Genomic DNA, 25,941 nt, shown 5'->3' with positions numbered 1-25,941 from the left:
GTCTTTCATTTTTTCCCCATGAATAGGCTTGTATATATTAATGGTGTATGGTAAAGATGATAGATTAAAATAAGCCATCTATAGTATGCTAGATTCTTATTAACTATTAAGATGAGAGGACAGTTCATTTAAATGATGTATGCATAGGTTTATATTAATCATTTATGTATAAAGTTAAGATTTGGATATATTTTCCACTAGTGTTGCAGTAGATATATCTATCTATATTTAAAAAAAAAAAGCCTTAGAATGGAATTTTTAAAAGCACTCAATGTCGATTTAACTCTGGTCCCATTGCAGTCAGTAAATTTTATCACTGACTTCAACTGAAGCAGTGTTAGGTCTCAGTGATTTGAAAATCCAATCCTAAAATAATAAAAAATAATTCCTCTGTTTTAGCAATAATATCAGCACATCTCTATGTGAATAATTAAGCTCTATCACAGTTTTTTTTCCCCCCTTCAGAACTCCCTGATAAATATCATCTGGTCCCAAAGGAGTTTGTCAAGTTGCTCTACTAGGACTCAAATTTGCAATTAGCTCCACACTGGCACAGCACTCTGCCTGCATGGAAGTGATTGCAAGATTGGAACCTTATTTTTCCATAGTATTATCACACAGTGATTTACTGTAAAATGTGTGCTTGGGTTAAGAATTTTCCTTCATCTTTTATAGACACAGTAAGGACATTATCTTTCCAATTATATATCTTTTTTTAGATCCTATGTTTTTAAAATCTGGCAAAATAATGCAAAACTAATTAAATGACTATCATAATACATGTGAAAATCCTTTTAAATAGTTTAGTAACAACTGAAGCAGTAATTAATCTTTTGTCCTATGAATTTCTGTCCATACACAAACTTTTAAATGCAATAAACCAATATTTGTAATCTTATAGTAAAAAGGATACTGGACTGCCCACAAAATCCATGAATAACATATAACAGCCAGTCATGATGAACAGTATTTTTTACTATGTCCAGCAGTTGACCATTCCACACGTACTTTTTATATGGTTCACTGCAAATCCCAAATACACCTAAAAAGTTAAAATGAAAATGCATCAACAATAATAAAAAAGAGCTCAACCATGTTTGATAATTTCATTTTTAAACACACTGTAACTGAGGCTTTTAATTTGATTGTGCTTGGCCCCAATTCAGGAAACCACTTAATTATGTGCTGCAGGACTTGCTGAACAGGGATGGATTTAAGCACATGTTTAAAGTTAAGCATTTAAGATTTTTATACTGCCACCCATCATTGTAGTATATGAATGCTTTCCATGTAAAATCAATAGCAACCGAAAGTCCCTAATGGACTTCATGGGAACCGCTATCATCTCTTTCACTTTGAAATCATTATACTTTTTTCAGAAAAATGGGAAAGGACCAAAGTTATAAACTGTATGTTCATTGATGTGGTTTCGCATATTTCTACAATACTAAACAGATACAGCAAAAAAAAAAAAAAATTACAATCCAACTTTGTTGATGATGCTCTGCTAAAAATGATTAACATGAAGTATTAGAGAAAGAAAGAAACCAAGTAACCCACCTAAAATAAAACTTTCAAGTGTTTCTGTGGGGGAGGGAGTGGAAGAGGGGGGCGGAAAAACAGGAAAAATCAGACATGAACACACATTTTAACTATAAAAAATTTTGATTAATATCCCTTTAAATCTGCTGTGTTTGTCAGATCCAAAATGGAAGCCTTTGGTTGCAGTTTAAATTAATGTGTGTTTTGTTCGGAGTCCCTTGTAGAGCCTAATGCTTTAAGTTGGTGGTAATATACAATTTCTTTGTCATCAATATTTACCAACATTAAACAAGACAAAATCTATTAGCACTATTTATACTTCACTGAAAATTTATTACTGCTTCATTTGTAAATTCATACCTATTGGGTGAGCTAAATAATCAATTGCTGAAAAATGTCAGCATGCTCAATTATCTCCCTTAGCTACAATGTAAATTACCAAAATAAATGATTAATCATCTCTAGAAATTACATTGCTCATATTCAAATATCTGTAATTGGCACTTTATGTAATCTTTTATTAAGTGAGGACTGTTATGAGACTGCACTGATCAATTAAAAAAGCTGGATGTTTCTGCAAGGTAGGCTGAAGTGAAAAATAGTTCTAACTGCATTTGTCATTAACTATATTAGTATTAATTCAGTATGTCTAAAATACACTTACCGCTTCCACCTTGTGCTGTAAGTCCCTCATCTTCAAAGATATCAAAGCTCTCCTGTCGAGTCTGAATTGTTTCAGTTTTTAATATCTCAAGTGGCATTCTCAGGATGGTAAGATTATATTGAAGAGAGTGTGACAGATCATAGCTGTAGCTGAAACCAAGATTAAAATTCAGTAAAAATTATGGGAGCATGGAATACTTCTGAAAACCCTTCCTTTCTGCATGTATTGTTATTTAATGGAGTGTAGACTATTTTGCATAAAACAGCAATTGACAATGAAAATAGACGAACATACTGTAATTACAGAATGGTAGCTTGCACAGGGTGATCCTGCAAACAACACATTACAAGCTAATGAATAGTTTATAGCACAATGGCTGAAACTTTAATAAACAAAAAACAAAGTAAACAAAAAAAAGAGATTGAACATTTCTCTGCAGCAAAGAGTGACTACAGCCACTCAGCCTGGACATGAGCCACTCTTTGTCCTGAATAGACGAGTCCAAGGTCAGAATGGCTACCAAGCCAGAGATGCTGTCTGGCCCACAACACAAGTCCACATTACCAAGAAAGCTAAAGCCACAACTGAGACAGACTCCAGGCAGTTTGCCAGAGTCTCTTGGTCCCAGCTACACAAGTCCCACTATTATGAGAGACATATACCCCTCCTGACCTACCATCCCAAACAATCAAACAAAATAAATGATTATTAATCCCGCAAACACTAACCGCAAATGTGAAATAACATGAACATGATTATAGTTTGGTCTGAACAGAAAATACAGTGAACAGTCATCATAATATACGTTCAGCAATTAAAAGCCAATACAGTCTCTGGATCAACCACTTGCCCCAAGTCCTTGCACACAACACATGGACGGGTGGAAGGGAAAGTTGTGCCACAGAAGCAGGAGTGTATGAATGGTCCTTTGCTTCTCCCCCTACTCCCTCTATGGGTGACAGCGGAGAGGAAAAAATAAATATAAACAGAAAAAGGAAATATAGGGGAGAGAATGAATAAATTATCCGGACTGATCTATTTAACTAATATCCATTTTAAATGGACAACACTCCTTGTTCCTCCTTTAGTTACTCTTGCACCTGGAGATCTGCTTTCTTTTCCCTTCTACCTCTTAGGAACCTAGCATGGAACCTTCGTAACCTTCTGCCTTTCTGCTGGTCTTCACACTGCAACTTTAAAATACCAATAGCACTCTTCAGTGGGACACCAGGTGCACTCACACACACAGTCCCAATGTAAGACAATTTTCAGTTTGCAGCACTAAGACCAGCAGAAGGTAACCAAGGCCTGATATCTAACAGATTGGACCCTAAAAATAAAGGGAGTGAGGACTGCAGAGAAAAATGGCCTCCAGTGGTGCTGGGAGAACATCAACAGCTATTAAGGAATATCCAAGGAAGGGGGGAGACTACAAGGGGAGCGGGGAAGAGCCCATATTTAAGTCCAGACCAGCTGACCCTCTGTGTGAATTGAGCAATAGCTCAAGCGCACAGTAATTCAGCCTAGTTTGGAAAGATAATTTTTGCCTGGGTTGTCTTGGTAGCACATATTTATCATTAAAAGAAGCCAGTGTAAAAGGAGAAGGGAAAAGAAGACATATGCAAGTTTTTTGTCAATAATCATATCACTTTGTAATTTGTATTGAACTTCCTGGTTAATGCCTTCACACTAGTGATTGTTAAGGATAAGTACATTTTGCATCACTATTTTCAATTGTTTGTTACTGTTGAAAACCATCTAATTTTGCCACCCTATATTTTTTCAGGAGCTGGCTGTCAATCATCTAATTCTGTCACATCACACTCTAAGCAGGCCACTTCCCCCTCTTCCCCCCACCTTCATATTCTCACACTTTTTCATTGTTGGCACAACGTTGTTCGTCACTGGCAAACTTCTCAAATGAACCCATAAAGCTTCTGTAAAACACACTGATACTATGTAGAGTCAATGGCAGATGCTGGCAGCCCTACACAGCTAAATCACGAGAAGACAAATCCAGATAAGTATCCGCTTCAATTTCAGTTCTGAAGCTCACAAAAATCTTTCAGAAAACCCAAATTTAGAGAATCTGAATGAGAATTCAGATCTCAAGGCTAAACTATACGCTTTCTATCACTTAGGCTCCTGACCCTCATAGAGGCTCAGAATGTCACCACCCAGAATTCAAGAGGTTAATTGCTCAAACTGCATCCTATTGCTATCATGATACAGCATATTTCAGAGTGTGGATGAAGCACTTCCCCACATTCACCCTTACTGCACCACCCATTCAGCTGTCCATCCAATAAACAGACATCTCTCTTCCTTATGAGAGAAATACCCTTTAAACATGACCTCTCTCCACCTTGCCTAATATTTCTTCTTACATTGCACAGACCTATTAGGTTATGCCTTACTGCACCTGGGAGTGAGCTTCCCAGCCTGCGTAGATAGATTTGTGCTAGCTTGAACCAAGCTAGTGCACTAAAAATAGCAGTGTGGATGTTGTGGACCCAACCGAACTTCGGCTAGTAACCAACCTTAGCCCCAGAGGGTCACGGTGGTCTTGACCATTTATTTTAAGTAGCATGTTGCCTATAAAAGTTAGTTCTGAACACACTGATTGTAAACAAGTAGCACCTCTTCGAGTTATTTTTCTTTCTAAAATATAGAAAGATAAATTAAAATGTACTGATTCTTTAGATTTCATGGTTTTTCATAGGTACATTTTGGAAAATGTACCTTTCTAAATTTTCTGCTATAATTGTATTCACTAAGAAGATTTCCTAAAGCCAAACCTCTTGGAGATAATGGTCCTCACTGCTAAGTCAGGAGGGAACCCAAAACAGCAGCAGGAAGTATGTCTCCTAAGTTACTTTAAATAACCTGCACATAGAGAAAGTTTCTTCTGGTGCTTGTTTGACCATTGCCTGTTCTTGAACAGGCTTTTCTATTTATTTATTTATTGATTGATTGATTTTCTTTCACAGGGTTTCATTCAGCTTCCTCTGAGTCATCTGGTACTGACCACTGCTGGAAACATGAGACTGAATTAGATGGACTACTGCTCCGATTAGGTATGGCAATTCCTATGTTCCTAAACATAAAACAAAGCTAACACTTCAAAGGCAAATGTAGGAAATAAGTTCTACTAACCACATCCAGAATGGTGATTGATGAGAAATTAGCAAAAAGTTTTCAGTCCCACCATGGTAAAAAGTCACAGGACCCATATCCCATGCTTAAAGTGATAGCGTTCCATATTTAATTATAGTCATATTTTAAGGAGAACAAAATAATTTTTTAAGCCACTAGATTTCCCTTTCTGAGAGGGACTTCAAACCAAGTTGCAAATACTTCTAAAGCAGAAATACAACCAGTGGGACTGAAACAGAAACCTAAGCTACCCGTTTTAGGTGACACTGGAGGTTTTAGGATCCGAGGTTTTCCAGTGAGTTTTAGTTATTAATTAATTACAACTAAAGAATGAATTAAAACATACTTTTATTTTACTCTTTGGCATACTGATTTGAAGAGGTTGGTGTTGCTGACCAGTTCTGGCCTCACCAAAAAGCACAGCCTGATAGCTCTTAGAGCTGCAAACCTCCCTTTTTGGCTTTTTTTAGAGGCAATTTTGTGTATGACTGTTAGTGATATTCTTCTACAAGTTCTGCCCAGAGTGTTCTTCCACTTTGCCTTCGGATCCTTGTCTGTTGGAACTGAATTTATACCATTTTTTTCCCTTACAGCAGCTAGCTTTCTAATGACTGAGTAGTTCTGGTCAAGATTCTCAACAAAGTTTACCAGTACATGCAGAAAACTAACATCGCAGTGATTCTGAACCAGTTGTTCTCAGCCTGTTTACATTGTGGGCCGCATCTGCAGCTCTCTATGTGTTATGTGGGTCGCATCCACACAATATATATACTACCTATATGGCCCTGAGGATGTCATGTGGGCTGCAGCTGTGTGGTGATTGGGACGCAAGTGGCCCACGGGTTGAGAACCACTGCTCTGAACCATCAGCACTTTGTTTTGGATTATAAAGGGTATAAAGTCTGTATTGGATTATGAGGCTATAAAATAAGGGACAGTGGTATCATGCTTTTCCCTTTCTCCTCCCCCACCTATGCTGAAGGCAACAAGAATGCTCGGAAGACAGACTTGAACTGAGGAGAAAGCCCGTGTATCAAGGACTGTAACCTATCTGCAGCATCCAGGTGGGTGAGAAAAAAATGCTTAATCCAAATACTGCTTACTCTAATAAGGTTTACGATTTAGACTGCGTGTTTACTTTTTATTTTCTTTGGTAACTATCTTTGACCTTTTATTCTTACCACGTATAATCACTTAAACTATCTTTCTGTAGTCAATAAACTTAATGTTTTATCTTAACCAGTGAGTTTGTCTGAAATGCTTGGGGAATCTGCTCAGGTTACAAAGACTGGTGCATGTCCACTTTCCTTTGATGAGGTGGTAAACTAATTAATAAGTTTGCACTGTTCAAGAGAAGGTCTTAAGCAGTGCAAGACAGTATACTTATGGGGTGCCAAGCTGGGGGCTTGGGAGATCTGCTGGTGTTTCCCTGTGTATAGTTCATGAGAGTATTCATGCAACTTAGTTGGGTGTGACTCTGCATGCTGGTGGCTGAGTGATAACAGCACCTGGAGGGGTTTGTTGCTTGTCACTGACAAAGCACTGACAGAGACAACCCAGGCTGGAGAATTAAGGGGGCACAGCAGTCCCACTGTTACAGGTTGTACTCCAGGGATCTTGTCACACACATGCACCCTCTTTGCCTTGTTTTCTGCAACACAATTCTCTAGTCCTCAAACAGCTGCCTGACTGTACCATTATCTCTTCCCTGCTTTTCTGCTACTCCAGAATTTCTCTCATATCTAGGAGCAGCTAGGACTAGACACAGCAAAATGAAGTAGCATTACATGTGGGTCAAACAAAGGGGTATATGGAATGATCAAACAGGAACCAGACACAAGGCCTGAAGGGTCCACATGGTACCTCTCTTTTCTTTGCTCCTGAACTGAAATAAAGCTTTATTTCTGAAAAATGAGATTGAGAACGAAAAATACTAGGAAAAGTAAAAATTGAATAGGAGTCTCGCCTCTCATCTGATTCTTGTGAAGATGATGGTGAGATGAAAAGAAGAGGAGGTTACTCACCCTGTGCAGTAACTGACGTTCTTCGAGATGAGTGTCCCTGTGGGTGCTCCACTACAGGTGTTGGTGCGTCCCTGCGCCTTTGCCCGGAGATTTTTGCAGCAGTACTCATAGCGGCCACGCATGCTCAGAAGCTGCCCCCCACTGTGAATCTAGGTTGATAGTACGCATGCGTGGCCGGTCTCCTCAGTTCCTTCTCTACAACGGAGGCCCCCCAACTCCGAAGTAGAGGGGAGGAGGGTGGGTAGTGGAGCACCCACAGGGACACTCATCTCGAAGAACGTCAGTTACTGCACAGGGTGAGTAACCTCCTCTTCTTCTTCGAGAGATGTCCCTGTGGGTGCTCCACTACAGGTGACTTAAAAGCCGTGTATCTTAAGGACGTAGGGACTTCGAATCTGGTAGGAACGCCGTTGAAAGTACCGCCCTGCCCAAACGTATGTCAGATAGAGGGCCTTGAGTAAGGGCATAGTGTTTAACAAATGTGTGGTCAGAGGACCAGGTGGCTGCTTTACAAATATCAGCCAGGGGAACTTTGCGTAAGAACGCTACAGATGCAGCCAGAGATCTAGTGGAGTGTGTTCTAATGCCGTCTGGAGGTGTAACCTTCTTCATCTGATAGCACAACCGGATGCATTGGGAAATCCAGTTCGAGAGTCTCTGGGTAGAAATAGGTGTGCCTTTGGAGCGCTCTGCAATAGAGACAAAAAGTCTGGAGGAAGTTCTAAAAGGTTTGGTTCTATCCAAATAGAATGACAAGGCTCTGCGTACATCTAGTGTATGCATTGAGGTTTCGAATGAGTTCGCATGCGGTTTCGGAAAGAAAGTCGGCAGGTGTATTGGTTCATTAATGTGGAATGACGAGTGTACCTTTGGAAGAAATTTGGGGTGTAATCTGAGGGTAACCTTGTCTTTAAAAAATATCGTATATGGTGGGTGTGCCATAAGAGCTGCTATTTCTCCTGCCCGTCTGGCAGAGGTAATTGCCACTAGAAATGCTGTTTTCATCGAGAGGTGTAAAAGGGAGCACGTGGCTAGGGGTTCGAATGGTTGTTGAGTTAGGCAAGACAGTACCAGATGAAGGTCCCAAGGGGTGGTCGGTGGTTTAATGTCTGGGTATAAGGTTTGTAGTCCCTTGAGGAAACGCTTCGTGATAGCATGAGCAAAGACAGACGTGTCATCAATTCTGTCGTGGAAAGTTGTAATAGCAGCTAAATGGACCCTGATGGAGCTAAAAGAAAGGCCGGATTGCTTAAGGCCCAATAGATAGTCAAGTATAATCGAAAGAGGTACCGAGGTGGGACAAAGGTGTTTAGCAGAACACCAATGTGTGAATCGTTTCCACTTTTGAAGATAGGTCGTGCGAGTAGCTTGCGTTCTGCTATGTAGGAGCACCTTCTGAACCTGTTCAGAGCAATCTAATTCGCTTTGGGAAAACCATGTAGGAACCAGGCCTTGAGGTGAAGCATGGACAGGTTGGGGTGGAGAAAACGGCTGTGTTGTTGAGATAGAAGGTTTGGAATGAGCGGCAGTGAGATTGGTGGTTGGATTGACATTCTGGTGAGGAACGGAAACCACGGTTGTCTGGGCCACGATGGGGCAATGAGGATCACCTTGGCTTGGTCCGTTCGTATTTTTATCAGGACCCTGTTGAGAACTGGTATCGGGGGAAATGCATACAATAGGTTTTGGTGCCATGAGATCATGAATGCGTCCCCCAGGGAATGTTTGCCCAGTCCTGCTCTGGAGCAGAAATTGGGACATTTCTTGTTTTTTGTAGTTGCAAAGAGGTCTATTGTTGGGTAACCCCAAGTGCTGAATACGTTGTGAATGGTTTTCTCGTCTATCTCCCACTCGTGGTCCCATGGGAAGCGTCTGCTTAGTTCGTCCGCTGTGGTGTTCATGATCCCGGGAAGATAGGCAGCTGATACCCGGACGTTGTTCGCAATGCACCAATTCCAGAGCTTCATAGCCTCTGTGCACAGCGAATGGGACCGAGCTCCTCCCTGCCTGTTTACGTAAAACATGCATGCAATGTTGTCTGTCATTATGCGTACGTGGTGATGCTTGATTAGTGGCAGGAAGTGTCGGCATGCGTTGCGAATGGCTCGAAGTTCTAGGACATTTATGTGCAGGGAGGTCTCGGTTGGTGACCATAGCCCCTGTACTGTGTGGTGAGACATATGTGCACCCCAACCTGTCATAGATGCATCGGTCGTCAGGGTGAGTGATGGAGCCTGCTGAAGAAACGGGACTCCAGAGCAGAGGTTGGAGTGAACGGTCCACCAATGTAGCGAATCTCTGACTGGAGCAGGTAGGGAGAGAGTCTTGTTTAAAGAGTGCATATTCGGTTTGTAGACCGTGGCCAGCCACACTTGGAAGCACCTCATGTAGAGGCGTGCATTCTGGACGACAAAAGTGCACGAGGCCATGTGACCTAGTAGTTGTAGACAGTCTCGGGCAGTCACCTGTGGACTGTTGCGAATGATTGTGGCCAGTTGGTTTATGGAATTGAAGCGATCGGGTGGGAGAGATGCCAACCCCGTCCGGGAGTCGAGGTCTGCGCCTATGAACTGCAGGTGCTGGGTGGGGCGTAATGTGGATTTGTCTCTGTTTATTTGTAGGCCGAGAGATAGGAAACAATCGACTGTGAGCCGTGTGAACCGGAGAGCCTCGTCGAATGTTGAAGCTTTGAGGAGGCAATCGTTGAGGTAAGGGAATACTATGACCCCTTGTTTCCTGAGGTAGGCAGTGACTACAGCTAGAAGCTTGGAAAAGACACGGGGGGCTGTGGATAGTCCGAAGGGGAGTACCCTGTATTGGAAATGTGTTGAACCGAGGGTAAATCGAAGGAAGCGTCTGTGGGCCGGATGTATAGTGACATGGAAATAGGCATCTTGTAGGTCGAGGGCAGAAAACCAGTCGCCCTGCTCCAGCGCTGGGATTATGGTAGTGAGGGTAACCATCTTGAACTTTTGCTTTTTGACGAATTTGCTGAGCCGCCTGAGATCGAGGATTGGTCGCCATCCCCCATTTTTCTTTTCTGTTAAGAAATAATGGGAGTAAAAACCCTTCCCTCTGTGTCGTTCTGGCACGGTTTCTACTGCTCCCAGATGGAGGAGATGTTGCACTTCTTGGAGGAGTAGCTGCTCATGAGAAGGGTCCCTGAAGAGGGACGGGGAGGGTGGGTGGGTGGGAGGTAAGGAGAGGAAGGGGATGACGTATCCAATTGTAACTACCTCTAAAACCCACTTGTCGGAGGTAATATTCTTCCATTGATGGGAGAAAGGTCGTAGGCGGTGTCCAAAGATAGGTGTGTCGGCTGAAGTGGGGGCGTTGCTTTCTAAACCCTCGACCAAGACTTCAAATCTGCCTATTAGTTGGCGGGGGTTGAGGTGCCCCTGCAGAATTTGGACGACGTCGCTGGAATCTTGGTCTTTGACGTTGTTGTTGTTCCTGCGGTCTATGGGAGTGTTGTGTGAATGCGGGGTAATGTGGCCGGTGGTACGGTTGGTATCTATATTGCCGTCTTCTGGTCGTAGGTGTCTGGAGACCTAGAGACCGGAGGGTTGTCCTTGAGTCCTTCATTGAATGAAGCACGTCGTTCGTGGTAGAAGCAAAAAGTTTGTCACCGTCGAAGGGAAGATCTTCAATGGTGCTCTGAACTTCTCGAGGAAAAAAAGAGGAGGAGAGCCATGAGCCCCGTCGCATGACTATTGCGGTAGCGGTCGATCTTGCTGCTGTGTTGGCTACATCGAGGGCTGCTTGGAGAGCGGTGCGTGATATGGCTTGCCCCTCGGAAACCATAGCTCTGAACTGTTGTTTTCTCTGTTCTGGAATGTCATCAATAAAGTCCATGAATTTATTATAGTTTTTGTGGTCGTATTTTGCCAGGACTGCAGTATAATTAGCTATACGAAATTGTAGGGTCGAGGATGCATATACTTTGCGACCAAACAGGTCCAATAGTTTGCTTTCCTTGTTGGGTGGGGCGGAACGAGAATACTGTTGTCTAGCCCTCTGGTTCGCAGCGTCTACCACCAATGAATTTGGTGCTGGGTGGGTAAAAAGGAATTCAGAATCCTTTGGAGAAATAAAGTACTTCCTGTCTGCTTGTTTGCAGGTAGGTAGGCTTGTCGCTGGAGTCTGCCAGATGGACTTAGCGGGTTCTAAAAGGGCTGCGTTAATTGGTAATGCCACCCTGGAGGAAGAAGGGGGCTGTAGGATGTTTGTTAGCTCATGTTGTTGTTCAGTGACTACCTCCAAGTTAATTCTCAGGTCACTGGCAACTCTTTTAAAGAGGTCCTGGAATTTTGCATAATCATCCGAGGGTGTCGGAGGAAGGGGAAGTAATGCTTCTTCAGGTGCTAGCTCCGGCTCTGTTGGAATAGGAGCAGGGCTAGGTTTATCCTGGAAGCATGACTGTGTTGCCAGGTGTCTCGTATCACTGGCATATTCGTTAGGGGGCGGCGCTGGATCGGTGTTGCGCCTGGTCGAGTGGCCATGGCGCATGTATTCCCGAGGGTACGATGCCCATGGTGTCCAGTATTGCCATGGTGGTGGGTAGGGCATAGGTGGTGCCATCCAGGGGTTCACCCCCCAGGAGGGAGGGTCCTGAGAGTGGGATGAGGTAATTTTCTCATAACCTCTATTGCCCAGGGTCTGGGGCTGGGAATCTTGATATGGAGAAAAAACTCCCTGTGGATCTGTTTCCTCCTCACTGGAGGAAAACTGCTCAGATCCTGACTCAGGCATTGGAGAAGAATATGCATTCATCAGGGGAGATTGCAGGGTAGGTGATACCAGGAGATCAGCTGTCTGAGTAAAGTGAGGTAGTGAAGTTCCTGCGGGAGGTGAAAATTGAGCCGGGAGAGGCTGCCGTACAGGAGCATTCCTGCGATCGGGGGTGTTGCCTGTAACCTCCCTGTCAGACTGCACCGTGGGGGTCGGTGCCGCGGTCGGTGCCGGGCGGGCAATATCAGCCTGCCTGGGGTCAGGCATGTTGTAGAATGTCGGCACCGCATCATTCGCGGTGCCGAACGGTGCCGTAATAGAGGCAGGCAACTGGAAGCCTGATGCCTCGGCACCGGAGCCTCGCGCCGCCGCCGCAGCCTCAGGCGGCTTTTGCGCGGTTCCTGAAGAGCCGGGCTCATCAAAGTTGCTGAGGCGAGGGAACACAGGCAGTGAGACCGTTGATCTGCCTGGAGAGACTTTGTGCCTCATAGCCTTGTTTGGTGAAGAAGGGTGCCCCTTCTTTGTAGATTTTTTTCAGTTTTTTTGAGGCGGGGGGGCTGTGGCGGGCAGCGGAGCCGGCTTCAGCGCCTGGGTCTGAAATTGACCCGATAGACTTTTGGAGGAGGAGCAGTTTAAGTTTAAGCTCCCTGTCCTTCCGTGCCCTGGAGCTGAGTTTACAGCAATGGGCACATTTTTGGGGAATGTGAGCTTCCCCCAAACATTTTATATACTTTGAGTGTCCATCTGATAATGGAATAGCTTCTTTGCACGTAGCACAGCGCTTGAAGCCTGTGGAGCCCGGCATGGCCGCAGCTGACAGAAATTTTTTTTTTTTTTTTAAACAGCTAAACGGGGTAATTAACTACACTAACAGAGAAACTGACAACAACTAGTTACTAAAAAGGTAAATGTAGCAAGAGTGAAGGATTTTGTAATGAGTCTGCTGAGCTCCGTCTCAGGCCGGGGACGGTTGAGAAGGAACTGAGGAGACCGGCCACGCATGCGTACTATCAACCTAGATTCACAGCGGGGGCAGCTTCTGAGCATGCGTGGCCGCTATGAGTACTGCTGCAAAAATCTCCGGGCAAAGGCGCAGGGACGCACCAACACCTGTAGTGGAGCACCCACAGGGACATCTCTCGAAGAAGAACTCTGCCCTCTGTCTGGAAAGCATGAAAATCCTTGGCTCTTCATTTATTGCCATATTTTTTACTTTATAAGGTGAAGGGAAAAGTCTGCTTATCAGTCTGTATTGGATGCAAACAAAGTCACGGAAGAGTTGTGGGATATTGGTATGTCAGTGTGGAAAGCTTTTGCAGACCATATTGTTCCTTTTCTGTGGCTAGAGAGAACACTTTGGTCTTTAAGGCTGTCACCATTAAACAAAACTAAATTTGAAAAGAAAAATCATTTGTGCATTTAAACAATCGAACAATGAAGAGTTTTAGAGTTGTACTACAAAAAATTCAGTTAATGGCCTTTAACATTATCGATTACAAGACACTTCCAGGTAAAACTTGAAATCCAACTACACAAAACTGTGCTAAGCTACCAACAAAATTAAAGCCAAGATTTTAAGATATTTGCTAAAAACTGAGATTATAATAATCAGTAACTGTTGTTAAACACTTACCTAAAATAAAAATTGCTAGACAGGTCCACATTTTGAAAGATTCGTAGATATCTAAATAGAGTAACACAGATAAAGGGAAAAAATTATTCAAACAGCAACTTCTCTTCAACATGCACAAAGTGAGACACTGAATAATCAGTTTGAGGAACACCCTGATCAAGATATGCAAAAGTCTACTCATTGTCATCAGCTGTTCCCCTTGTCTTTATTTCTACAATTCTCTATTTTGCAGTATTGTATCAATCATTGCAATTCTGCTGGAACACTGGAAAATCTGGCTTGGATAAATCTGATATTATTCTAGACTAAATTTATCCATTGTTTGAAACTTGTGTCTCACCAAAGTTTTATTTTAGACCACTGTGGATCCATCTCTGTTGCAATTTCATCATCTCTTTATATACACTGTGGGCCAAATACTGCAGTGTTTAGCCAAGCAAAACTGAAACTCCAATTGATAAAGAAGTAAGAACTGCAGGATTTAGTGCTGTCACCCAAACAAAGAAACCATTCCTTCTGTTGCAACCTGCTGTACACCTAAAAATTCTCTAGGTCTCAAGGACAGTCATATCACTATGTAGGAAAAGTTAAAATTAACTGAACTTCCAATAAGACAAAATACTATGTACTTCTATATCATGATTTAGGTAACATGTTGATGTTTAATAATGTATGTCATATTCATGTGCCCTGTTCGTTTCTAACAAGCAGTATTGATGTGTATTACTTCTGTATAACTATAATGTGTTCTAATGTGGAAACTTACTTAATGGTTACCATTAGCTTGATCTATTGCCTGCAGTTAGTTTATGGTGACGTGCGCGACCTTTAGTTAACACACACATTATACAAGACTGAAAATGCTCTATTATTTGTTTGGGACCTCAAAAAAATAAGTTAGCCCACTCCTGCCAAAAATGAAGCTGGGATATATTCACATATTATTCATGACTACTAATCTCAGAGGGCCACATTCCTTCGTGCATGAAAAATCATGGGATGGGAGTACTCACCAAAAAACATGCTCAGTTTATGAGAAACCAGTTTCACTGAACCTTGGTAAGTGCATAATGCTCCCTGCCTCAAGTCTGCACCTGCCCTGCATGCTTAAACACCAACACTCCAGCTGGTTTTGATGGCATGTTGCCACTGAATCTTCTCCCCACCCATGCCACCCTTTTGATGGAGTGCAAGTGACCCTTTCCAATGAGGTTTACAAGGCATCACAGGGGACCTAATGCTACTCAGACAACTAGTATATTAAGCAGCATATAGCAGCACTAGCGTTGACATGCTCCCAAATAAACTAATGCGGAGTGGATGGTTTCTGACAATCATCCAGGCCACACACACTTGTTTAGTTGTAGCTCTGACATATGACTAACCTAGAGGTGTTGGCAGAAGCTACGAAGGGGCATGACACAGCTGCATTTCCCCTCTGGGTAGACTCAGTTGAACTTACATCATGATTGTCCATTTCATTACACCAGTCTATCTCCATTTAAGCCAATGTCACTTCAGCATAAAACTAGCATAAAGGACTGGAGAAACAAGCTCATAATGTTTAACAAACTGCTCCCCTCCGGCGTATGCAACTGATAGGAGTCTATGAACCTTAGTTTGCAATATTTCCTCATCACTTAAAAAAGCTATGTAAAAGCACAGTCTACCACCAACATTTACCTTGCTTCATCAGGATGAGTGATTCGTACAGTGTCATTTGGAATGTAGATCATATTTGTATCTTCTATTTTGTATATTGCATGCCCTCCAATATCTGCCATCTTTCTCCTTTTTGTTATTAACACAATGTAGTAGCCTTCTAAAAATCTAACAAAACCTGTTCAAAATTGAAGAAATACAAGAAATAAGAACCCATTTGTCACGAGTTGACTTAGTCAGATACAATGTTTAGAAGGACAATACCAGGTACTATTTCAATACTTTGCACAATATTAAATTCTTATAAACATTTGAAAGCTTTCTTTTTTTAAGCACAGTAGGACTCACTTTTATCCAACTCTCACTCCGTAAAAAAAGTGAGAGTCCAAATCAGCTTCAGCCTCAAAAGAATCAATTGCTTGAGGGTGGGGAGGATGAAGGGGATTTGGGAGGCCCTGACCCTACTCTTGCTATCAGGAATAAGCCCTGATCCCTGCTGACTGACTTCTGAGGGAACCCCCTAGGGCTCTTATCACTGCTACAGTGGGGTAGCAGCAAAAAGGTAGCCCAGAAAAGATGCTGAATCAGCAATAATAAAGGGGCAGAGGGGCCAACTACAACCATCCTTGCCTCCACTTTTTCTTCCCCTTCTTCCATATTAGCCCACCTTTGAAAAAATTGCTCTGACCTCCACAGGAAAGGGAACCCCTATCTAACACAGTAAGAAACAACGTCTTCTGAGGCATCTAGACTAGACTACTGAATTCTGATTGCTAAGTTGCAGCTGAAGTTCTTCTGGTATTCTGTAAGTACTGGAGTGAGGGATTCAGTGAACTCTATTTTTTGTATTATTGTCACCTACCTAGTTTTTGATCAGAGATCCAATTTCTGGCTTTCTAGTCAGTTCCCTACATAAGGATGGCCATACTGGCTCAGACCAGTATCCTGTCTTCAGACAGTGGCCAATGACATTTGCTTCAAAGGGAATGAAGAGAACGGGGTAATTATCAAGTGATCCATCCCATTATCCAGTCTCAGCATCAGGTAGTCAGAAGTTTAGGAACACCCTGAGCAGGGCAGGAGGGAGGTTGCATCCCAGACCATCTTGGCTAATAGCCATCATGGAACTACTCTCCATGAATTGATCTAATTCTTTTTTGAACCCAGTTTCAGCTTTGGACTTCAAAACAGCCACTGGCAAGGAGTTCCACAGGTTGACTGTGTGTTCTGTGGAGAAGTAATTCCTTTCGTTTGTTTTAAACCCAATGCTTATTGATTTCACTGGGTGATTCATGGTTCTTGTTATGTGAAGGGGTAAAAATAACATTTCCACATTCTCTTTCTACACATAATTTCCTGATTTTATAGACCTCTATATTTCTCTTTAGTCGTCTCTTTTCCAAGCTGAAAAGTCCTAGTCTTTTTAATCTCTCCTCATACAGAAGCTGTTCCATACCCTTAATCATTTTTGTTGCCTTTCTCTGAACCTTTTCCACTTTTAAAATATACCTTTTTTGAGATGGGGTGAGTAGAGCTGCACACAGTATTCAAGTTGGGGGAGTACCATGGATTTATATAGAGGCATTATGGATATTTACTGTCTAACCTCTTTCCCAATGGTTCCTAACATCCTCTTAGCTTTTTTGGCTTCTGCTGCACATTGAGTGGATGTTTCGAGAGAACTATCCACCATGACTCCAAATTCTCTTTCTTGAGTGATAACAGCTAATTTAGACCCCATCACTTTGTATGTATAGTTGAGATTATGTTTTCCAATATACATTACTTTGCATTTATCAACACTGAATTTCATCTGCCATTTTGTTGCCCAGTCAGCCAGTTTTGCGAGATCCCTTTGAAACTCTTCTCAGTCTGCTTTATACTTAACTATCTTGAGTAATTTTGTATCATCTGCAAACTTTGCCACTTCATTGTTTACCCCTTTTTCCAGATCATTTATGAATATGTTGAACAACATTGTACTGGTCCCAGTACAGCTCCATGGGGGACACTGCTATTTTCCTCTCTCCATTCTGAAAACTGACCATTTATTCCTACCCTCTGTTTCCTGTCTTTTAACCAGTACTGATCCATGAGAGGGCCTTCCTTCTTATCCCATGACTGCTTACTTGGCTTAAGAGCCTTTGGTGAGGGCCTTATCAAAGGCTTTCTGAAAGTCCAAGTACACCATATCCACTGGATCACTTTTGTCCACGTGTGTGTTGACCCCCACAAATATTCTAGGGTAGGTCAAGAAGCAATGGGCTTAAATTGCGGCAAGGTTTAGGTTGTATATTAGGAAAAGCTTCCCAACTGTCAGGGTAGTTAAGCACTGGAATAATTTGCTTTTGGACATTGTGGAATCTCCATAATCAGAGATTTTTAAGAGCAGGTTAGACAAACACCTGTCAGGGATGGTCTAAATAATACTTGAGTCCTGACATGAGTGCAGGGGACTGGACTAGGTGACCTCTTGAGGTCCCTCCCAGTCCTACGATTCTATGATTCTGCTCTCATTCCTCTTACTAAGAGTGAACACTGCAGAGAGGCGAGATAAGACTAGCAGCATATCATGAAATCTAAAAGATTCAGGTTCTGGCAGACTAAAGTAAGGACCAAATTCCAGTGCTGCTGAAATGCTGATTCATTCCTGGTTGGGATGCTGTTGAGATCAAATGACACATGGACTTGACATTTAAATGCAGCTCTCCCACTGATTGCTCATGCCTGTGTAAGTGTGATATAAGCAACACCTATAAAGTCATCGTAAAAAGTACAAAAAAGTGTACTTTGTTAATATTCGTTACTTTACTACACAATCTCTGTGTAGAGTGGATAATATTCTGACTGGTGAAAAGTGCTGCAATTACCACTTGTGCTCCAAGTTATATTTTCTTAAAAAATATACCATCAAAGAAATAACAAGGGGATTACCTACGACACCGAAAGCAGAGACAGCTCGAGATAACCCAGAGGAGCCCTTCTGTCCAATCTTTGTTCTATTTCCCAGATCTAGGCGGCCAAGAAGTTCCCTCACCTCTTGTTGTGTGTACACATGCTGAAAATATAAATGCATATTGAACTTATTCTTTTGGTTATCAGTGCTACTTTACATCACAGAATAGTGGAGTTTATTTAATTGCACAGTTCTGTTCTGAAAAGTGACTAAAGAGAATATCATGGCTTCCATTGTTTATTAACTCTCCATTTCATAACGTATGTGGTCAAGATTACAAAGCAAAATTGTATTTTGGGAACTGATCTCCACTGTCAAGCTTGAGTCCAAGATCAAGCAGTCTATAAGATAGCCAGCACCTAGTCCACCACAGTGATTGTTTTAAATTATTTATTAATTAATAAAAAGTGTATTTGTTATTAAGTTAAACATTGTTTTTATATTATTCAAATAAATTAAATAATTGTATCTGATAATTTAATACTTTTCTTATCCTAATTTGTCTCCTCATTTCTAACAGAACCTATCTGCATTAATCTCCATTTATTGAAGTGCTAGGACTTTTTTTCATTGGAAAGGGGAAAAATCTTTCTGCCCTGCCATACATCCCATCATGTGGTCACCTTGTGTTTTCTGTACTTTAACTGCATTCTGTAATTGTCTTCTTAGACAAATTATTTTGTAGAACTAGGGTCTATGTGGACATTTATGTCTAGGGCCCTACCAAATTCACAGCCATGAAAAATGCACCACAGACCGTGAAATCTGGTCTCCCCATCACGAAATCTCGTCTTGTGTTCTTTTATCCTAAACTATACAAATTTCAAGGGGGAGATCAGCATTTCTCAAACTGGGGGTCCTGACCCAAAAGGGAGTTGCTGGGGGGGGGGGTCACAAGGTTATTTTAAGGGGGGGGGTCATGGTATTGCCACCCTTACTTCCGCACTGCCTTCAGAGCTGGCGGACGGAGAGTGACGACTGTTGGCCAGCTCTGAAGGGAGCGCCCCACCAGAAGCAGCACAGAAGTAAGGGTGGCAATACCATACCATGTCACTCTTACTTCTGCAATGCTGCCTTCAGAGCTGGGCAGCTGGAGAGTAGCAGCTGCGGACCAAGCGCCCAGCTCTGAAGGCATCAATGCAGAAGTAAGGGTGGAAATACCATACCATGCCATCCTTTTTTCTTTGCTGCTGTTGCTGATGGTGGCTCCGCCTTCAGAGCTGGGCTCCCGGCCAGTAGCCACCGCCCTCAGGTTGCTCAACTTTGAAGGCAGGGCCGCCATCAGCCGAGCACAGAAGTAGAGGTAGCAGTACGGCAACCCCACACTACAATAAACTTGTCGTTCCCCCCCACCCCAAAACTCCTTTTTGGGTCAGGATTCCTACAATTACAACACCGTGAAATTTCAGATGTAAATATCTGAAATCATGACATTTACGATTTTTAAAATCTGATGACCGTGAAATTGACCAAAATGGACTGTGAATTCGGTAGGGCCCTACTTATGTCCATACAGAATTCCACCGAGAGGAATGGTACAGTACCCAGTGCAGGCAGTTCCCTTTGCAGGATTGAAGCCTCATGACCTGATCCTTCAAAAAAAAAAAAAACATGCATATCCATAACTTTATACACATCAGTATTCCCACTGAAGTAAAAGTAAGGAAGTAATCACACGTTTATGAAGTTAAGTAGGTGTGTAAGTCTTTAACGAGCTGGGACATTACACCATAAAATCCTTGGGGGCAGGGACCATGTCTGACTCTATTCTGTACATTACCAAGCTTTGTTGTCTGTTGCTCGTCTTGCTTCAGATGTGTAAATGATTTCAAACCAACTCCTAGCATTTAGCTAAGCAGCAGTTAAGCAAGTTCATTTTGAATTTCCGAATGACATAGCAGAACATAAGACAAAACTCACATCTATTACTTGACATTAGGAGATCACAGTTAGCAGAAACTGCACAGCTAACAGAAACTGAGTGTCATGGAAGAATGATGTAGTAGGATGACACATTTGTACTAAGATAAAAGTTTGGCTATCTGCTGTTTATGTAGAAAACAAATCATATACATGTGAAATTCAGAGCATCGTGAAATACTCATGAGTATGTTTTTCAGCTGTTCTGAACTTACCTTATCATCAATTATAACTAAATCCGTCGGTTCAGTGCGATCAATTTTCAAAACACGATACTTGGTCTCTGCATGATTACTCCCAACAAGAAAATACCGCTAGGTTTAAAAAAAAAAAAAAAAAGAATATATTGTACAAGAAAGAAAACCCCCCTAAACTATAAAACATATCAACAATAGCATTATATAGCTATAGATTAGCTCGATCTTAATTAGATCAGATAAATTTGTAAATGGTATTGTTTTAGCCATCAGCATTTCAGGTACATTTTGTATGTTTCATGAAAATACTAATCAATCCCCAACACTTAAAAAGCCCCTTAACTATCCAGTTCACAGCACAGAGGAAAGAAAACCAATTTAAATCTGGAGAAAGAAAAGCTGGCAGCTTTGTGGAGAAGGAAAATGCAACTTACATAAAAGAGTCTGTCTTCCCGTCCCGTCCCCCGCCCCGCCACCCCCTTAGCCATCACTGAACTCTCTGAAAAGTCTCCAAGCAGCCTGCTCGCATGCTTTAGTGGCGAGGCTATAAGACAGAGGTGGGCAAACTACGGCCCGCGGGACCGTCCTGCCCAGCCCCTGAGCTCCCAGCCAGGGAGGCTAGCCCCTGGCCCCTCCCCCGCTGTCTCCCCTTCCCCCGCAGAGCCACGCCACCGCGTAGGCAGCGCTCTGGATGGTGGAGCTGCGCGCTCCTGCCAAGCAGAGCAGCAGCATGTCTGGCTCCGGCCAGCGCAGCAGCCAGACATGCTGCTCTGCTCAGCATGGTAAGTGGTAAGTGGGCTGGGGGTTGTGTAAGAGACAGGGGGTCCCGGGGGGCAATCAGGGGACAGGGAGCAGGGGGCAGTTGAATGGGGCAGAGGTTCTGGGGAGGGCGGCGGTCAGGAGACGGGGAAGAGGGGGGTTGGACAGGCGTGGGGTCCCAGGGGGCCTGTCAGGGGGCAGGGGTATGGATGGGGTCGGGGCAGTCAGGGGACTGGGAGCAGGGGGAGTAATAGGGGGTTGGGTCCCAGGGGGCGGTTGGGGAAGGGGGTTCTGGGATGGTGCAGTTAGGGGACAAGGAGCAGGGGGGGTTGGATGGGTTGCGGCTCTGAGGGGGGCGGTCAGGGGGTGGGAAGTGGGAGGGGGCGGATGGGGGTGGGGGTCAGGCTGTTTGGGGAGGCACAGCCTTCCCTACCTGGCCCTCCATCCAATTTTGCAACCCCAATGTGGCCCTCAGGCCAAAAAGTTTGCCCACCCCTGCTATAAGATGAAGTTGGTGAACAGTCCTAAACATGTCAGTTGTTTTTTTCCAGTAACCTCCCAGTTTAAAGAGCTTAATAGAAACAGTATCTGTCTCTCTGTAAAGTACTTTAAACATGGAAGAGGTGATGAGAGAAACTGACTAGAATGCTAGTCAACTTCACTCTGTAGTCTTCCACATTTAAAGCATTTCTGCTTTCTTGTAGACAGAGAACACTAGCTCCAACACCATCATAACAGGAAAGGTATAAGAACCTAAGCTGATTGATGTATATGAGGGTCAGAGTGCCAAAGTGGGGGTGAGGGGGGTGGGAAGGAGAGAGGAAAGACAAGAGAAACTCAGAGACCAAAATGGAGACAGAGAAAGGGGAAAATGCAGAAAGAGAAACTGAAGGATATGGAGGGAAAGAAATAACGGGCAATAATACTGATGTGGTATCTTTGTTGTCCATTTTTTCAACTTAGTGACTCTGAATATCAGAGTTACTAAGATGTTAGGCCTTGATCCTTCAAGGAACTTCACAAGTGCAAGGATCTGTCCATGGGGAGCTCCTTGCAGGAGTAGGGTGCCTTAAGTTAATTATTAAAGGACAAACTACACCCTTGCATAAAAACTTCCTTTCATGTCAATTGCAGTTATACAGTGTACCGATAATACATGACTCCAGTTTTATACCCTCTCACCTCAGCCCATAGATTAACTAAAATGTTATTCAGTCCTTACCACCAGAAGAATTTCTTCACATCATTGGTATATGCTGAACACTCAACATAGATGATAGCTAATTTAAATAATGATGAGCATTTTTAAGATCTGATTCTGATGGCAGATTTAGAGGGAAGAGCATTGTAAAAGATGGACATCTACGTATCCAAGATCAAACTAGAAACACTGATTCCTTGGGTAGGATCAAATGAAAAGATATAAGAGAAGTAATAAAGTATCAGTCAGGCAACACAAATATTCTGATGGATAGATTTCACTCGTAAAAAAAAAATCTATATTTAAGAACATTCTACATACTATGCTCAAAAATTATATGGGCTTATTAAAAAATGCCTATTTGCCAGGATCTAAACATTACAAAGTGAGAAATCTACCAAAATTTCAAATCTTAATCCAAAAACAAATCTTTAAAAATTTAATTTCAACAGTACTGATAATTAAGAAAGAACTACATTTTTAAAAAGGATGCTATTTATAATATTTGTATTTCTACCTCTTAAGTGAAATATGAAAAGAAAGTGAACATTTGCACTGTACTCATTACGTGACAAAAAGGTAAACTAAAATTGAATTATCTTCTACATTTAGGGTAATTAACAGTAAGTGCAGATTACAGGACTGGCTTGCTGTAGGAAGCTCTTGTTTTGCTAATTCCTTCCATCAGTACTGTCCTAAACACAACAGGGTGTAGCTTTTAATAATGCTCAGCCTAGTAGGAAAACATGATGAAATCATGTGGCTCTACTCAGCCTTGCTCTTAACTTGAACAGTCACATGGATTTAAGATGTGTGAGGGGGATCAGCAATAAGATTTACATAGTGCCCAGGTATCAGAATTCATATGAGCTAAACAGTGAAGATGAACAAAAAGTTTGTTTTTGAAAACAAACGCACAAACTTAAGTCAAAATATTTAAATTGAAATGAACAGAATTTAAAGTCCTATACAGCATTCTCTACTCCCCCCAAAAAACTCCATCTAGTATCCTGGTACCTAGGTATTACAGTGTATATCGCATATCAGAGGGGTAGCCGTGTTAGTCTGAATCTGTAAAAAGCAACAGAGGGTCCTGTGGCACCTTTAAGGCTAACAGAAGTATTGGGAGCATAAGCTTTCGTGGGTAAGAACCTCACTTCTTCAGATTCAAGACTTCAGATACAGGACCCTCTGTTGCTTTTTACAGTGTATATCGCATGGTTCTCTGCAAAAGGGTTTCCACTTACAGAACTGTGCCATAGTATGTGTGCATGTGGCTCTTTACTATGAGGATTACAATAGTCCACCAAGCCATAACAAACTCTCCTCATTTAAATCCCCCTTGAGAACTCAATTCCACAACTTCCACACTGCAAATAGATCAATTTTAGTCACCTTATATCTTTAATTTTTATATACAGCAAACACAAACACAGAACCACCAAGACACACACTTGCCTAGACTGACAAACCATGTGATCTTAACACTTCCAACTCTTATTCTCATTGGCCCTTTACCCCCTACTCTGTATCACCCTCACTTGTAAAATTTAGATTGTAAGTTCTTTGAAGCAACTATCATACCTTTCTTTGCTGCGAAGTGTCTAGCACATTATGGGTGATTAAAATGGCACGAAAGTGCCACTGCAGTTAGGGTATGGTCACAACATTTTAAAAGGTCAATGTTTTTAAGTCCCCTAAAATGGACATGCTTAGTCCGATTTCTTAGTCATGTGGTGTGCCTCTGGAGGGTGGAGCATAGGTTTAGTGACCCAAAATTTGAGTCCTGTGAGACAGAGTTTCCAGAGATATAAGCCCTGAAAAAAACAGCCATTTTTAACAAGTTTTTAGGGTTTTGTTTGTTTTTGCGCAGACCTAGAGATCAAACTATTGACGTGATGGTCTCAATTTGTTAAGTTTTACCCAAGGTAGCACATGGCACTCACTCAATCTTTTAGGGGTCTGGCTTGGTCTACACTACGAAATTAGGTTGGTATCTAAGTTCCCTCTAAGCTGTGCGGCTACATAGCAGCCTAATAAGCACCATGCAGGTTCTCAGGGCTGCATCAGGGAGAGGTGCTCCTCTCCCAGCCCCGGACCTGCTGCGGTGGAGAGAGGCGCCTCTCCCCCATAGCCCAGGTGCTGCTGCTGCTGCTGCAGGGACAGAGAGTTGTGGGGAGTCCTCTCTCCCCACCGTAGCCCCAGGGCAGCCTGCTACCCAAAACCCTCATCCCCAGCCCCACCACACAGCCTGCAACCCCAGCCAGAACCTTCACCCTCCCACCCCAGCCCTGAGCCCCTTATCCCCGGATCCACCCCAGAGCCCTCACCTCAGCCCCAAGCCCCAGCCACACATCCCTGGCCCCACCTCAGAGCCCACACCCCCAGCCAGAACCCTCCCCCCCACACACCCCAACCCTGAGCCCCCTCCCACACTCTGGACCCCTCGTCACCTCCCCACCACATGAATTTTGTTATGTGCACCAATAAGGAGGTGATGTGTCACTCATCACCTCCATATCGGTGCACATAAAATTCACTCCGCACATGCATGGGAAAAATTAGAGGGAACACTGATTGGTATAACTATGTCACTCGGGGATGTGAAAAATCCACACCTGAGTGAACAGTTAAACTGACCTAGCCCCCAGAGTAGACAGTGCTAGGTCAACATGAGAATTTTCCTGTCAACCTAGCTACTGCCGCTCAGGGTGGTGGATTACCTACACCAATGGGAGAACCCCTCCCGTCAATGTAGGTAGTTTTTTCACTGAAAAGCTACAGCAGTGAACCTGCACTGCTGCAGTTTTAAGTGTAGACAAGCCCTGAGAAGAGTATTCAAGAAAATGCACATTTTTTGCACTGTGTATGCACCAATACAGAAAAAAGGCTAGAGGTTTCCATTACCACCATTTTATATTCTTTAAAGCACAACTCTTGTAAGTACTCTAAAATCTGAACAGTGAAATTGGTATGCTTCATGGGGCTTGGGGTAGCTTTAGTGATCTGAGATACAGCCCCATCCCCCTCTGAAAGAAAAAAAAAGGTTTTATTTTGCTGCCTTGTAGTGTTAAACTATTAATGATCAAATGAATCATGGACCTCTTGATTGAGATGAGGTCACCCTTCAATTAACATAAATAAGAATCAATTAATCACAACCCCACATCTATGACAAAAGGAGTTATGGGCTAAGTGGCTGGAGGTTGCCACAATTTGCAAGTTTGGGTGGCAAATTTATTTTGGGTGGAATATAGTCAAAGTCTTCAGTGGGAAAATAATTAAACATCAAATGTTTCCTGGGAGGGGCTGAAGGAGTAGGGAAGAGGGGTTTGAGGCTGCAGTGAGGGGGGCTGCGGGGAGCAGAAGCTCTAACAGTAAACCCGAAACCCGCTGCATCCTTCAGTGCTGCCAGTAGACACACACCCTCCTTCATCCCCACCTCCATGAACCCCTAACACTTTTCCACTGTCACATAGTTGTCCTCTTCTCCAGG

General features: G+C 42.8%; 1 protein-coding gene across 6 annotated transcripts in view; it reads right to left on the bottom strand.

Moving 5' to 3' along the window:
* The window catches only part of FIG4 (FIG4 phosphoinositide 5-phosphatase), a 168,761-nt gene that overhangs the window by 114,407 nt on the left and 28,413 nt on the right, over nt 1-25,941 (bottom strand). For all 6 annotated transcript variants that reach the window (XM_065590216.1, XM_005287634.5, XM_065590213.1 and 3 more), the window contains exons 2-7: nt 20,504-20,602; nt 18,347-18,470; nt 15,434-15,590; nt 13,751-13,801; nt 2,207-2,355; nt 914-1,042 (exon numbers count right to left, since the gene is read on the bottom strand). In XM_065590216.1, coding sequence (XP_065446288.1) covers nt 914-1,042; nt 2,207-2,355; nt 13,751-13,801; nt 15,434-15,534 — 430 coding nt within the window. In that variant the 5' untranslated portion in view covers nt 15,535-15,590; nt 18,347-18,470; nt 20,504-20,602. The remainder of the gene's footprint in view (nt 1-913; nt 1,043-2,206; nt 2,356-13,750; nt 13,802-15,433; nt 15,591-18,346; nt 18,471-20,503; nt 20,603-25,941) is intronic.

The sequence above is a fragment of the Chrysemys picta genome, chromosome 3 (genome assembly GCF_011386835.1).
Source record: "Chrysemys picta bellii isolate R12L10 chromosome 3, ASM1138683v2, whole genome shotgun sequence".
Classification (NCBI taxonomy): Eukaryota; Metazoa; Chordata; order Testudines; family Emydidae; genus Chrysemys; species Chrysemys picta.
Note: the sequence above shows the minus strand (reverse complement) of the source record. Positions and strands in the feature narration are given on the sequence as shown.